We start from the raw sequence: 16,319 nt of genomic DNA, 5'->3' as shown, positions 1-16,319 counted from the left end.
TGTAATTTGTTTCATAGTTAGATGCCTTATTGACAACTGTATAAAACAAAAACTACACACAATATTCAAAACAAATAGTGCACAGTCATAAATTCCCCCTAATTTTGGTATGATCTGAGCTCAGGCACTAGGTGACTGAGCACAGCACTTGCGCATGCATGTGAGCGAGGGGGGAGAAGCTGCTGCCTGCGAGTTTGCTGCAGACAGAGGAGAGCTTAAATTTGACCAGGTACCAAAGCAAATCATTCGTACTTTACAAATAATGTAAATATGACTGTGTATCACAAAAGAGTAACCACTGAATAAGCACTTAACAGCTTAGAAAAAGTGATTGGATGAATGAATTAGTTATATAAAGAGCTTTGAGTGCTCGGGTAGAGTAGAAAAGCGCTGTAGAAGAACCAGACCCATTGGCATGCAAACCAGATGCTGAAACCACCCAAACTGGCTGCTTTCGATATGGAGGAGCAATGGCTCTACTCCAACTCCTCACCCTACCTCTGAGGCTTAGCCCATTTGATCTCATTTTATCTGCTTGTATTCATGACCGCACTCTTTCAGTCATTACCTATATTTCATCACCATGAAATATGACTTATATATTCAATTCAATTCAATTCAATTTTATTTATATAGCGCCAAATCACAACAAAAGTCGCCTCAAGGCGCTTCATAGATACAGAGAAAAACCCAACAATCATATGACCCCCTATGAGCAAGCACTTTGGCGACAGTGGGAAGGAAAAACTCCCTTTTAACAGGAAGAAACCTCCGGCAGAACCAGGCTCAGGGAGGGGCGGCCATCTGCTGCGACCGGTTGGGGTGAGAGAAGGAAGACAGGATAAAGACATGCTGTGGAAGAGAGACAGAGGTTAATAACAGATATGATTCAATGCAGAGAGGTCTATTAATACATAGTGAGTGAGAAAGGTGACTGGAAAGGAAAAACTCAATGCATCATGGGAATCCCCCGGCAGCCTACATCTATTGCAGCATAACAAAGGGAGGATTCAGGGTCACCTGGTCCAGCCCTAACTATATGCTTTAGAAAAAAGGAAAGTTTTAAGCCTAATCTTAAAAGTAGAGATAGTGTCTGTCTCCCGAATCCAAACTGGAAGCTGGTTCCACAGAAGAGGGGCCTGAAAACTGAAGGCTCTCCCTCCCATTCTACTTTTAAATACTCTAGGAACAACAAGTAGGCCTGCAGAGCGAGAGCGGAGCGCTCTAATAGGGTGATATGGTACTACAAGGTCATTAAGATAAGATGGGGCCTGATTATTTAAGACCTTGTATGTGAGGAGCAGGATTTTGAATTCAATTCTGGATTTAACAGGAAGCCAATGAAGGGAAGCCAAAACAGGAGAAATATGCTCTCTCTTTCTAGTCCCTGTCAGGACTCTTGCTGCAGCATTTTGGATTAGCTGAAGGCTTTTCAGTGAGTTTTTTGGACATCCTGATAATAATGAATTACAGTAGTCCAGCCTGGAAGTAATAAATGCATGAACTAGTTTTTCAGCGTCACTCTGAGACAGGATATTTCTAATTTTAGAGATGTTGCGCAAATGGAAGAAAGCAGTCTTACATATTTGTTTAATATGTGCGTTGAAGGACATGTCCTGGTCAAAAATGACTCCAAGGTTCCTCACCGCGTTACTGGAGGCCAAGGTAATGCCATCCAGAGTAAGAATCTGATTAGATACCATATTTCTAAGATTTTCAGGGCCGAGTACAATAACCTCAGTTTTATCTGAATTAAGAAGCAGAAAGTTAGCGGCCATCCAGGTCTTTATGTCTTTAAGACATTCCTGCAGTTTAACTAATTGGTGTGTGTTATCTGGCTTCATGGACAGATAGAGCTGGGTGTCATCTGCATAGCAGTGAAAATGTATGCTATGTCTTCTAATGATACTGCCTAAGGGAAGCATGTATAATGTAAACAGAATTGGTCCTAGCACTGAACCCTGTGGAACTCCATAATTAACCTCAGTGTGTGAAGAGGACTCTCCATTTACATGCACGAATTGGAGTCTATTAGATAGATATGATACAAACCACTGCAGCGCAGTACTTGTAATACCTACAGCATGTTCTAATCGCTCTAATAGGATATTATGGTCAACAGTATCGAACGCTGCACTGAGGTCTAGCAGGACAAGCACAGAGATGAGTCCACTGTCAGAGGCCATAAGAAGATCATTTGTAACCTTCACTAAAGCTGTTTCTGTGCTGTGCTGAGCTCTGAAACCTGACTGAAACTCTTCAAATAAACCATTCCTCTGCAGATGATCTGTTAGCTGTTTGACAACTACTCTTTCAAGGATTTTTGATATGAAAGGAAGGTTGGAGATTGGCCTATAATTAGCTAAGACTGCTGGGTCTAGAGATGGCTTTTTGAGTAAAGGTTTAACTACAGCCAGCTTGAAGGCCTGTGGTACATAGCCGATTATTAGAGATAGGTTGATCATATTTAAGATCGAAGAATTAATTAATGGCAGGACTTCTTTGAGCAGTTTTGTAGGAATGGGGTCTAAAAGACACGTTGATGGTTTGGAGGAAGTAATTATTGAAGTTAACTCAGAAAGATCAATTGGAGAAAAAGAGTCTAACTTAATATCAATGAACCTCCACCTGATGTGGAAGGTGCATGATCTATGTTATATTTTCAAGCATGCCTGATTAAGACCTATGGACACAGGCCTGATCAGCAGACACTTGCCTTCAAGTTCCCCTTCCCAAGCTGGGTTCCAGGAAAGGTTCCCATTTTCTTGCTTCCGGGCAAGGTGGTTGAGCTGCAAATCTTCCTCTTCATTTGTGTTTTCCGAATCGCTCGTTTTGCCAGTGGGAGACCATAAGAGTGGCTAATGCCCCAGAAACAATGGCTCCCAGGATCACACGGAAATGCAGACCTCTCCACTACTGAAAAATTGTGATTTGCTGAGGGGGAATAATAACATGTGTCTCATATGTTTTGATTTTTTATCATACAATCAAAGTTGAAATCAGATTTAAGGTGAGCACACAGATAATGTCCACCTTCAGCAGATGCCTAGAGAAACAAATTTACTGTGTCATAATCTTATCATTTTATGCCATTAAAGGCAAATATCTACGTTCCTCACAGTATGTTGAGAGGTGCTTGCTCACAACACCTGTGCATTAAAGCGGACTCCAAACCCTCATCATTTCATTTCTTCCATTTACATTCAAAATAATATACAAGATAACTGACGTTAAAACCCCCCACATATATCCAACAGTCTGATGAGCCCCACTTTTATTGTTGTTGTTATGTTGCTCATGCGAATATGTGCATGCTCACCTTCTGCTGTTCACACAGTTCATGCTGGCATACTGGTAAAGTTTAGAGCGTGTTTCCCCTATCTTTGCCCTGCCACCCCCAGCAACAATTCTTGCTTCAGGAAATAACAAAAGACTACAAGGAGATAAAAAAAGAAGAAGTTTTAATTCATTACAATGTCACTCTGTTTTGCTTTATGGTGACATTAGTTCTTTTTCTATGCTCAGGGATTCACTGTGAGCTAATCAGATGTAGAAGTAAATGATAGTAACTCCAGCTGAGGAACCAGTACATATGGGTCAATCATACCATGAGTACATCCTTATGTCCCCGCTGGTCCCTCATTTCTATCCTCCTAACTTGGCCACTGAGACATATCAGTTTTGATCATGCACAATATTCAGTTTGCTCTTGTGTTACAGCTGGACCCAGTATCCGGTCCCGTCGAGGGAGGGACAGTGGTGACCATTTCAGGCTCCAACCTTGGTCAGAGAGCCGAAGACATCCAGGGCTCAGTCACAGTGGCAGGTGTTCCTTGCAATGTGATCCACAGCAGATATGAAGTCTCCTCAAGGCAAGTCAGGGGCACACCTGTGTGTACACCGTTCTTTTATGTACCATACTCCCTTTGTGACAGTTCTGTGACTCTGTTGTGTAGGATAGTATGTGAAACTACAAGCAGTGGAGGGGAGAAGAGTGAGAAGGCCTCAGTCAAAGTGATGGGAGGAGGAGTCGGGCTGTCAGCTCAGTGTTTCCATTTCCAGGTAAATTAAGCAGCCATCAGTGTGTTTACATTAAACTGTAAAATGAAGTATGTGTGTGTACAAATCTGTTTTTCCTGTCTTCCTTCTTTCATCCCAACCGGACGCGGCAGGTTTCTTCCTTTTGAAAGGGAGTTTTTCCTTCCCGCTGTGCTTGCTCATAGGGGGTCATATTATAGTTGTTTTTTTTCTCTGTATGTATTATTGTAGGTTCTACCTTACAACGTAAAGCACCTTGAGGCGACTGTTGGTGTGATTAGGTGCTGTATAAATAACATTTACCGTAAATCCCGGACTACAGAGCGCACCTGATTAAAAGCCGCATGCTCTAATTTTAGAAAGAAAATCAATTTTGTACTTGAACAGGCCGCACCGGATTTTAAGCCGTATGCGTTTCAATTGTAATATAAGATATTTACACAGAGGTATTACACGTGAGGATTTTTAACGTTTAATTGAATCCGTAAGGTAACATAAACATGGTAACATAAATGTTAAGGTAACATACAAAAACACATACTGCAAATGCTTTTTTTTCTTCGAACAGCGCCTGTTACACGGCTACCTTTAAGTATACGTACGTATCAGTAACACACAAATTACGTTGCTTATGTTTTTTTTACGGAACAGTGCACAAACAACATTACAACGTCTCTTAACAACCAGTAAAAATATATACCGTATATATACTACTTAGAAATTTTATTGGTCTACTGTTACCAGGCAAAATGTTTTTGGCCGCAAGAAAAAAAATATGCATTAGCCGCACATCAGTATAAGCCGCAGTGTTCACAGCGTGGGAAAAAAGTAGCGGCATATGACCCGAAAACTACGGTAATTGAATTGTTTAGTCCAAAATCCAGCATTTGCAAAAGAGGGACGAAAGGAGAACAAAGCAAAACAAAATATAATAATACATTAGGTTGTGTGTATGCACACATGTTCAAGAAACAGCAATGCTAAAGAGAGATTTTAGGAGAAAGGCCTTGCAAGATATGTGTCGAGAATGACAAAGGATGAGGTCCACAATTAAGAGGCTGAGGTTGGCTCAGTCAGCAGCCTGTTTGTTCTGTATTTAATGAATTGAACATTTTTTCTCTTATCATTTATCTTGATTTGTGTCCATTTCGGTTATTTAGACTTACTCGTACAGTGTTGAGTCAACCCCAAACTGTTCAGAAAGAAGCCTGTTCACTCTTCAGAGAGCTCCAAATTCATATTACCCAGCTACCACGAATGGGTCAAAAAGAAAGAAATAATGCACTAAAAATGTAAATAAAATGAAACATTTCAAAAGTTTAAACTTCAAATGGGAACATAACAACGTAACAAACGTAACAAAGGACCTAAAGATTCAAAGTAAAAGGAGTTGTTTCCTGAGAACCACTGTTGGGTTTATAGTGGCTCAAGCACTGTATCAGTCAGCAGGTACACCTTCCTGACATATTGTACTTATGTGTCTGTGTAACCGGTTTCTGCTTCATACCGCTGCAACAGTTCGGCCCAAACAGACTCCTTGACTCTGCGTTGTGTTGTGTTTTTAAGAAGACAAGGAGTCTCTGATCGATCGTTGCCACTTTATTTCCTGAATGGAAACAACGGTGTATTATCAGTGCACAGGCTCGCCACACACCACTCCGCACAGCACATTCTCGTATGGCTACGGCAGACTGGCAGCGACTACTGCAGCCATATTACAATTTCTAATATACAATAAAATAACAGCAACAACAAGTGATGTACCTGAATGGAAACAACGGTGTATTATCAGTGCACTGGCTCGCCACACACCACTCTGCACAGCACACTACGGCAGAACATCTCATTAGCATTCCGCTTTAGCATATAGTTTCACACATTAATAAACAAATGAAAAGTACATAAAATTGGTGTTGGACATGTGTCCACTAAGCACTTATTACACTCGGTGCCCATCAGCTAATCAAACATGTTTTATGTGTCTGTACTACTTAGCTATATCGTGTGTGGAACAATACAACTCACCTCTCGTATGGCTACGGCAGACTGGCAGCGATTACTGCAGCCAGCCTCACCTAACCAGCCACACCGAGAGGGGGGGCGCTGTTTCCCCATTACACTGACATTTGTGGCAAGTGGAATAATACCACATAAACACTGTTACATTCCCCCCTGCTGAATTCCACTTGCACACTCAAATAAACAAACACCACAAACAAAAAAAACACCCTTAAAAAAAAAACAGGTACACCACAGTCACCATAACACAGAGGACAAAAACCCAATAATCCTCAAAAAAAAAAAAGAACAAGATTTAAAAAAAAAAAAATCCAATAGCTAATCCACAGCTACCAACATGTGATAAATCTGCTCAGTAATACCAGGTCGTACAGTCACAAAGAAAATTCAGTCAGAGGACTATCCCCAAAGGAAGTAGAAGAAGAAGTTGGCCAGACCCCTTCCAAAAAAAGAACAAAATATGCCAGTTACATATTTCATCACATCATAACTGTACGCCACTCTGACACAGAAAAATCAACGACAAATAATCAGTTTCAATTCTAAAGATCAAAGTCCCACTTCAACAACAATAGAATCAACTCACCATCATCAACAATATTTAAACTTTAACAGGTCTCTGATGCATCATTTCAATCAACCTGGAAACAGGCTTAAGTAACCGTCTCCCACTCGATCTAGCACGAGTCCCCACCACCCTGTTAACATCAATCGAGTCTGCGTTGGGCGGAACAACTGTGGTCGAGACATGACCCTCAATAGCAGCTTCATTGTCCTGGTCACTGTCAGTAATGGCTGCAAACTCCAAAACAGAGGAGGCTGCAACTGGGGCCACAGACATAAGCAGGTCAGAATGTTGACCACCAGAGGTGGCATCTACCTGCTCCTCAGTGTCAACAGGGGGAACACTGGTACAGGAAAGCTCTTGATCCACCATGCTGCCTTCTGGTCGAGTAACCTCTGTCATCAGCGAGTCGCTGGACACTGCAGACGGTAAGTCAGACACCCAAGCTGTCGTCCTGTATTCAGCCGTGCCCACTGATGAGTTGCAGACAGCTTCTCCGTCGCATCCAACCATCAGCGAGCCAGACTCAGAAAGCTCATCTCCATCATCCTGAACTGAAGCACCACTGAGAAGAAGGAAGTTCACTGGCATTATCAGGTTGCGATGCACAACTTTCACTTGCCCTGTGGAATCATCCATCAGCTTAAAGGTGTGACTCTCATCATTTTTGTCAAAAACTGTATAGACAACACTCTCCCAGCGATCAGCAAGTTTTCTTTTGCCACGTCCCTTTTTGTTGGCCAAAAGGACGCGATCACCAATCGCTACTGGGGCTCCCCGCACCTTCCGGTTGTAGAGGTCCGTGTGACGCTTCAAATTTTTGCGTGCCACCTCCTGCGCCAAATCCATGGCCTCTTTGAGGTCCCTCCTCAATGTCTGGACATATCGATCATAGTTCATGATGTCTTGGTGCTCAATAACAGAGCCAAAGATCACATCAATCGGCAGTCTTGGCACTCTGCCAAACATCAGCAGAAATGGCGCATAGCCAGTTGTCTCATGGACTGTGCAGTTATAGGCGAATGTGAGAGCTTTCAGTGCATCAGGCCACCTTTGCTTGGCTCTTGGGGGTAATGCACGAATCATGTTGCCCAAGGTACGGTTCATCCTCTCGCAGGAGCCGTTTCCCATCGGATGGTATGGGGTCGTGTGAGACTTCTGGACACCTGCCACATTCAATAGCTCGGCAATGAGCACACTCTCAAAATTAGCTCCCTGATCTGAGTGAAGGCGTTTCGGAAAGCCGTAGATGCAGAAGTAGTTATGCCAGAGTTGGTGTGCCACCGCCTTAGCAGACTGATAGCTCAGGCCTTTCTATGCCCCAATCTTAGTAAAGTGGTCTGTGACCACAAGCACATCCACTGATTTGTTCGCCGAATCCTCCGCAGACCAAAAATCTATGCAGACCAGTTCAAGAGGCTCTGATGTTCTGATATTCTCCAAAGGTGCTCTCGCCTCTGGCTCAGGCGACTTGCTAACAACACACGTTCTGCAGCACCGTACATACTCTGACACATGTTTGGCCATACCAGGCCAGTAGAATCTATGCCTGGCCAGATTAAGTGTTCGTTGTTGTCCCTGGTGAACGGCTTCATCATGGACGCCTTTCAGTACAGCGAGCCGCAAGGTTGGCGGAACAAATGGTAAATGGCCTGCATTTGTATAGCGCTTTTCTAGTCCATAGGACCCCAAAGCGCTTTACACTACATTCAGTCATCCACCCATTCACACACACATTCACACACTGGCGATAGCAAGCTACATTGTAGCCACAGTTGCCCTGGGGCGCACTGACAGAGGCGAGGCTGCCGGACACAGGCGCCACCGGGCCCTCTGACCACCACCAGTAGGCAAACACGGGGTTAGTATCTTGCCCAAGGATATTTGGCATGCAGCCAGGGTGCAGCCTGGGATCGAACCACCGACCTTCTGATTAGTGGCTGACCTGCTCTGCCACCTGAGCTACAGCCACCCACAACATACAGATAAGTCTTTGTCTTTGAGATTGGATTCTTGGAGACTCGATACAGCACACCATCTCTCACAGTTAACTTGTCCCAAGCCCTTAGAAATCTCTTCGTATCAACCGGTTCACTTGCCCGCTCCCTCCTCGAGGGTCTCTGTCCCCTTTCCACATAGGAGATCACTCTGCACAGCACATCATCACGCCGCTGGTGTCCCACTAGGTCATCACGCGAGAAGGGTTGAGAGTCAGACTGGTTTGGCGTAAGCACAGTCTGAGAGCACTGGGGCAGAAGGAGAGCATGTGGCCACACCCTGGACTCATGTTCACTATGGGCCTGGAAGACAGCTCCCACCTCAGAAGATGTCAGCATTCCTGTCTGTGCAACAGCCGTGCACTGCGAAACAACAGGCTGGTCATTGCTTGAGGCCTTATCAGCTGAGTGAACAGTCCATCTGAAGGCCTCCTGAACCCCACCAGTGGCGACTGCCTCTGCTTCTGCCAGAAGTTCCTTATATGGAACCCTTATCAACCGGTGGGAGGCCCTGGGGTGCACGAAGGGCCCCCTGCTCAGCGCGTCAGCAACCACATTTTTAGGACCAGGAATGTACTTTATGTCAAACTGGAAAGGCGCTAGCTTTGCGATCCACCTCTGCTCACATGCATCCAGTCTTGGCTTAGAAAGTATGTAAGTGAGAGGGTTATTATCCGTCCATACGGTAAACTGATGACCCCTCAACCAGTGATGAAACTTGTCGCACACCGCCCACTTCAATGCAAAGAACTCCAGCCTATGCGCTGGGTACTTGGACTGTGCATGATTGAGTGTCTTACTGGCAAAGGTGATCGGACTTGATGTAGAAGCCCCAGTAGGAACTTGCGACAACACGGCACCAAGGCTACTGCTGGAGGCATCAACAGAGAGCAAAAAGGGCTCCTCAAAATTAGGATGGGCCAGGAGCACTCGATCCAACAAGGCCTGCTTCAGCTCATTGAAAGCTGCCCTGCATTCATCCGTCCAGTCCTCCTCACACAGCTTTGTATGCACCAGCACTTCGCCGTGAACCACGAGGGCCTTTATCCCCAGATGTCAGCCGAAACAGAGGTTTTGCGATGGATGAGCAGTTCTCAATAAATTGTTGGTAGAATATTACCATCCCCAAAAATGAGCGGACCTTCTGTTGGGATGGGACACTCGAACCCTCTTCCATAAGGTCTGCCTCTGCAAGGGATGTAATGGATGCTATTTTGTCAGGGTCTGACTGTATCCCATCAGCATTTACAATGTGCCCCAGGAATTTCACAGACTGTCCCAGAAAATGGCACTTCTTTGGAGCCAACTTAAGGTTGTGAACCTGGAGTCTCTGGAACACCATATGCAAACGCTCCAGTGCCAATTCTTCTGTCGGGGCAAAAACCAGAACATCGTCAAGATAACACAGCACACTGAGGAAGTTCTGATCCCCAAAAATGCCTAGCATCCTCATGAAGGTGGCCGGACTATTGCACAGTCCTTGTGGCATACGATTATATTCGTACAACCCAAATGGAGACGTAAATGCCGTGTACTTACGGTCCTCCTCATGCACCTCCACATTATAATAACCCGAAGTCAAGTCCATTGTGGAGAACAATCCGTTCCCTCCCAAAGCAGCCAGTGCGTCAGCCGGATGTGGGAGTGGGTGAGCATCTTTGACAGTTCTAGCATTAAGCCAGCGAAAGTCGTTACAGATTCTTAACTCACCGTACTTCTTCCAAACTAAGACCAGGGGTGATGCAAACTCACTGCAAGACTTCCGAATTATTTCCCGTTCCTCCATGTCATTCAGAACCTGTCTTAGTTTTTCATAATGAGTCGGCGGCACACGTCGGCATGGCAACCGGAATGGCTTGTCGTCCACAACTCGAATTCGATGTAGGCAGCCGTTAGCCTTGCCACAATCCAGCTTGTCTCTCGAGAAGATAGACTCAAACTGGGCAATAAGGCCAGTTTTTCTTTGCCAGCCGGCGAAACTGCACATGAATCAATGTCGATATCAGACAGCCCCAGATTTTGCAGCACTGCATGTAAGGGGCTACAACCACTTGTCACCTCCTGTGAGGGTAAATCATCTGGCAGAGTGGAAACATCAGTGACTAGACTCTGCTCATCATGGCACCAAGCTGAGCCAGTAGACCGTTGCATGTTCTGTTGCAAGTAGGAGCCAGTGGGGCTGAAGTTCTCCACTGCTGCACAGGGGGACATGTCAGCCAACTTCATGTTCCGTTTCAGTGTTATCAGCTTGTCAAAGGGGTTCAGCACTTTCACAGGGAGCCACCCATCACTGTTTAGATGCGCTACAGTTCTCCCAACCATAACTGACCTCGGTCCAGACCTTGACTCGGTGGGCTCTACAACTACAGCACTGCCCACTTCCCCATTATTCATTAGCTGCAGCCTGCCCCAAACAAGGTGTTCTGTCAAGGGCTCTAATGCTACAGCTCTCTTTAGCTTGACAGTTCCGATCTTATCACCAACATGCCCTGGGGCCACCACTCCTGACATTGAACTCAGCAGATTTTTATTAGGCTGTTCTTCAGCACTCAGGGTCTTGCTGCATTCCTCTCCTAAATGTCCCTTTTCCCCCAGGCGATTACCCAGATACCTCATTAGGTTTCTGCCCAAAATGAGGTCCTCACTCTGCCCTGCAATCACCAACATTGGCACAACAACTTTACAGCCATACATCTCCACCGTAATGTCACACACACCTGATGGAACGGTCCTCGAACCACCACAGCCAATCAGGACGACATCCGTGGGTTGCAAGGTGGGGGTCTGCAGCACTGCATGATGTAATAGTTGGGGCATCATATTGGTGCTGAGGGTGCAGGCCATAGAGCCACTGTCAAGCATGGCTTTAACAGACACTTTGCCACCCAGGGTCACATTTTCATAGAACAGCTCATCATGCTGTGTTAGTCTGTGTGTGTTCTGAAGAACGGGTCTCCGGCCTAGCTGGCGCTCCTCACAAACAGTGTGTAATACAGATTCTAAATCATCAAAATCATCCTCTTTGGGGGCAATTTCAGGCCTAACACTTGCCCCCCCACATGTAGGCCATCTAGTTTCCCAGCTGCTGGGTGGCTGATTCAGGCCCCCTCACTCTGACATTCACGGCCCTGGGGCATTGAGCCCGTGTGTGGTTCCCAGCATGGCAGATGAAACACAGCTGATGGGCTCTACAGTGGTGATACGTAGAGTGTTCAGTGTCACCACAAATCACGCAAGGCACAATTTTGTGTGTTTGGTTCCGGGGGACCCTTACATCATCCTTAGCAGGCAGTTTTGCTTGTCGAGGCTGTCCCTCCAGGACTTTCTCTAACAGGGCTATCACATGATCAAGACGATCAGTAGGTGGTTTTGCATGAAGGTCGGTAAGTGATGCTGAGACAGAGGTTGGTGATGGTGTAGTACACTTACTGTTGCCTGTCGCCTGCTGCACATTAGGACTCACCTCCTGTTGCTGAAAACTCAAGGCACTGACTGCACTAAACTGAGGGGTGCACTTCCGGTCCTTGCCATGCTTCAGCAATTTCTCGTGCACATCAGCAACCGTCCACTGCTGCAGGGGCTTGCACTTGAAAATAAGAGACAGTTCTGAGTCTGGACTAGGGATGGGTATCGTTTAGGTTTTATCCGATACCGGTGCCAAATCGGTACTTTTGAAACGGTGCCGGTGCTCAAACTGTGCTCAAACCGGTGCTTAAAGAATGGAGAACACAAAATTGGTCCAAAAACCTCTCATGTTCAGCTGGTTTTTTGTAAAAAGATAACAATGTTAGCCTTTTCTGCAGCAATGGGGCATATATGGTATCACTCTTGGCTGGAAGCAGTGCTTAAACAATGGAAAAAACACAAACTTTGTCCATAAACCTCTCATGTTTAACTGTTTTCCACTTTTTCTTTGGTCATTTTAGCCTTTTTGGCCAGGGTGAAGGGAGCATCTGCCATCAAACAAGAAGACAGCCGCATGTAGCTATGATGATGTTTGCTAGTTTACCTTACCTGCATTAATGTAATAACGTGGTTAGCCTACTCAACGTAAATTACACACGAACAACATTAAGCTACTCACGCAGAGAAGAACGGCTTCTGCTGCCATCATCATCCTCATCATTTCTGCTACACTGGCAGGGCTAGGGGCCAGGACTCTACTCTTCGTGTTTTTGGGGGATGTTGCTAACTCCGGGTCCGATAACAGGCAACAGGCGAGTAGATGCGCTCGGTGTGGTGTGAGGTCTCGCAGCAAGCTATCAAATACGGCGCATTTCTCAGCTTTTAAAAAAAAACGCTATGCGTCGCCAGGTGTTTCATCGGATTCGAGGTGTTACCTCCTTTGACAGTATCACAGTATCAGCTTAAAGCACTTGTTGCAGGCTGCTGAGTTTGCATATTTTGCTGTGAAGTACAGCCAGACTTTTGACCGCTTCGCCTTTGGGCATTTTTAATCTGTAGCTCTGCTCTAAAAAAACATACGTACCTGGACCCGCCTACTATCCTCGGAAACGTAAAATGATTGGCTAGAAGTGTATCACAGCTCAGGAAAAAAAAGCACCGAAATAAAGCACCGAAATGTGCGCTGCTTTTCGGTCTGGTTACTACCGTTTGTCAGAACCGGTGCCATCATGGTACCGGACACCGGTACCCATCCCTAGTCTGGACAGTGGCGGATAAACATAGCAGTCAGCTCTTTTGTCAGATATGCAAAGGACTTATTTTGTCTCTTCAGACAGTCTTCATTCACCTCCATGGCTCTGTTCAACCTGAGCCAGTAATCAAACGCTGTTTCACCTGAGTTGGGTAGTGTTGCATAAAAGTCAGCTAAAGGCATGCTTGAACAGGCAGTGTCACTGAAGTGCTGCTTTAAGATCTCAAAAATGGGCTCTGGGCCCCTCTCAAGACACACAGATGGCTTACTACATATGCCCACCTTGACTATTTCTCGTGCCCTCCCCAGCAGTTTACTTAGCACATCATCAGCTTGTTCAGCAACTGGTACCCCTCTTCTCTTAAAAAAAGTCATCATTTCCTCCCATTCCTGAACACTGCATGTATCACAGCCATCCCCTCTAAAACACACAGGTTCTTTAACATCAGACTTTACAATCACATTCAATAGTGAGGGTTCTGATAACACATTATTGGCAGATCCAACAACACTGTTTCCCACTCCAGAGCCCAACCGAGATTCAAGACAAGAGGCAATGCTTTCCCCAATAGAAAACCCAATTTGCGTTGCAATCTCTGCATAAAGGTTCTCTTTTGTGGGACTGGTTTCTGATCTAGTATTTTGTAGATTATCACAGTTCCCATCAATAGGGTTTTCATTTAACTCAGCAAGGACAGGCTTAGGTGTGGAGGAAACTGGGGCTGTCAGCAACCTTGATCTGCCTCTGCCAAATGAATGCAGAGGGGTAAAACCAACTGCCCCCCTTCCCCTGCCAAAACTGGGAAAATCTGCCATGGCTCAGCAATGTGTTTCTCCCCTTTTTTTATTTTTTCGTTTTTATTTTTTTTTCTTTCTACCTCTCCAAAAAAAAAAAAGAAAGCACAGAGCCCCACCCCGATGTCTCTAAAGAACGCAGAAAATGGCAGGACTAAGAAAAGCCAGTCTCCCGCGACTTTTCCACCTTCCAGGAAGTAGACGCCCCCCGTTGCGGTCGCAGGATTGCAGGAGCTTGGGTCACGGCACCAGTGTAACCGGTTTCTGCTTCATACCGCTGCAACAGTTCGGCCCAAACAGACTCCTTGATTCTGCGTTGTGTTGTGTTTTTAAGAAGACAAGGAGTCTCTGATCGATCGTTGCCACTTTATTTCCTGAATGGAAACAACGGTGTATTATCAGTGCACAGGCTCGCCACACACCACTCCGCACAGCACATTCTCGTATGGCTACGGCAGACTGGCAGCGATTACTGCAGCCATATTACAATTTCTAATATACAATAAAATAACAGCAACAACAAGTGATGTACCTGAATGGAAACAACGGTGTATTATCAGTGCACTGGCTCGCCACACACCACTCTGCACAGCACACTACGGCAGAACATCTCATTAGCATTCCGCTTTAGCATATAGTTTCACACATTAATAAACAAATGAAAAGTACATAAAATTGGTGTTGGACATGTGTCCACTAAGCACTTATTACACTCGGTGCCCATCAGCTAATCAAACATGTTTTATGTGTCTGTACTACTTAGCTATATCGTGTGTGGAACAATACAACTCACCTCTCGTATGGCTACGGCAGACTGGCAGCGATTACTGCAGCCAGCCTCACCTAACCAGCCACACCGAGAGGGGGGGGCGCTGTTTCCCCATTACACTGACATTTGTGGCAAGTGGAATAATACCACATAAACACTGTTACATCTACATATTCTCATGATGTCAATGTATATGAACAACAGTGTGAAGCCCTTATAGATAGCTCAGGCAGGCACTTCCAGCTGCACTTCCTCACACACTTGCAGTCTGTTTCTATCCATCTACAGATTTTCTCTCTGACATGCCTGCAGTACCTGCTCTTTCAACCCCTTCATCACCTTCAGCATCCACCTCAGCCTCAGTGGAAGGGGGAATATTTATGCATCGCTCACTAATGTCTTTCTTTTGCATGGTCCTCTGATTGGCTCAGAAGCTAGACACCTAAATTCTGTTCTTTTCTATTTTAACATCTTGAGATCAAAAATCTTTTTCCTGTGCGTGTCCTAGGCCAACATAAGCACCATTAATCTGTCAGTTAAATGTGAGCTTTCTGGCTGAACTGTTATAATCAAAATGAAGTTTACAGCAGTAACAGTTCTATTCATAGCAGTAGAGCTGTAACTACATACAGGGAGTGCAGAATTATTAGGCAAATGAGTATTTTGTCCACATCATCCTCTTCATGCATGTTGTCTTACTCCAAGCTGTATAGGCTCGAAAGCCTACTACCAATTAAGCATATTAGGTGATGTGCATCTCTGTAATGAGAAGGGGTGTGGTCTAATGACATCAACACCCTATATCAGGTGTGCATAATTATTAGGCAACTTCCTTTCCTTTGGCAAAATGGGTCAAAAGAAGGACTTGACGGGCACAGAAAAGTCAAAAATAGTGAGATATCTTGCAGAGGGATGCAGCAGTCTCAAAATTGCAAAGCTTCTGAAGCGTGATCATCGAACAATCAAGCGTTTCATTCAAAATAGTCAACAGGGTCGCAAGAAGCGTGTGGAAAAACCAAGGCGCAAAATAACTGCCCGTGAACTGAGAAAAGTCAAGCGTGCAGCTGCCAAGATGCCACTTGCCACCAGTTTGGCCATATTTCAGAGCTGCAACATCACTGGAGTGCCCAAAAGCACAAGGTGTGCAATACTCAGAGACATGGCCAAGGTAAGAAAGGCTGAAAGACGACCACCACTGAACAAGACACACAAGCTGAAACGTCAAGACTGGGCCAAGAAATATCTCAAGACTGATTTTTCTAAGGTTTTATGGACTGATGAAATGAGAGTGAGTCTTGATGGGCCAGATGGATGGGCCCGTGGCTGGATTGGTAAAGGGCAGAGAGCTCCAGTCCGACTCAGACGCCAGCAAGGTGGAGGTGGAGTACTGGTTTGGGCTGGTATCATCAAAGATGAGCTTGTGGGGCCTTTTCGGGTTGAGGATGGAGTCAAGCTCAACTCCCAGTCCTACTGCCAGTT

General features: G+C 45.3%; 1 protein-coding gene across 1 annotated transcript in view; it reads left to right on the top strand.

Moving 5' to 3' along the window:
- The window catches only part of plxnb1a (plexin b1a), a 90,713-nt gene that overhangs the window by 54,230 nt on the left and 20,164 nt on the right, over window positions 1-16,319 (top strand). The window contains exons 17-18 of the mRNA XM_085445023.1: window positions 3,721-3,872; window positions 3,957-4,062. Of these exons, the coding sequence (XP_085301149.1) occupies window positions 3,721-3,872; window positions 3,957-4,062 (258 nt within the window). The remainder of the gene's footprint in view (window positions 1-3,720; window positions 3,873-3,956; window positions 4,063-16,319) is intronic.

Source organism: Copadichromis virginalis, linkage group LG20 (genome assembly GCF_057382275.1).
Source record: "Copadichromis virginalis isolate Kocher_CV1m ecotype Utaka linkage group LG20, C_Virginalis_male_GT1.1, whole genome shotgun sequence".
NCBI classification, from domain to species: domain Eukaryota; kingdom Metazoa; phylum Chordata; class Actinopteri; order Cichliformes; family Cichlidae; genus Copadichromis; species Copadichromis virginalis.
Note: the sequence above shows the minus strand (reverse complement) of the source record. Positions and strands in the feature narration are given on the sequence as shown.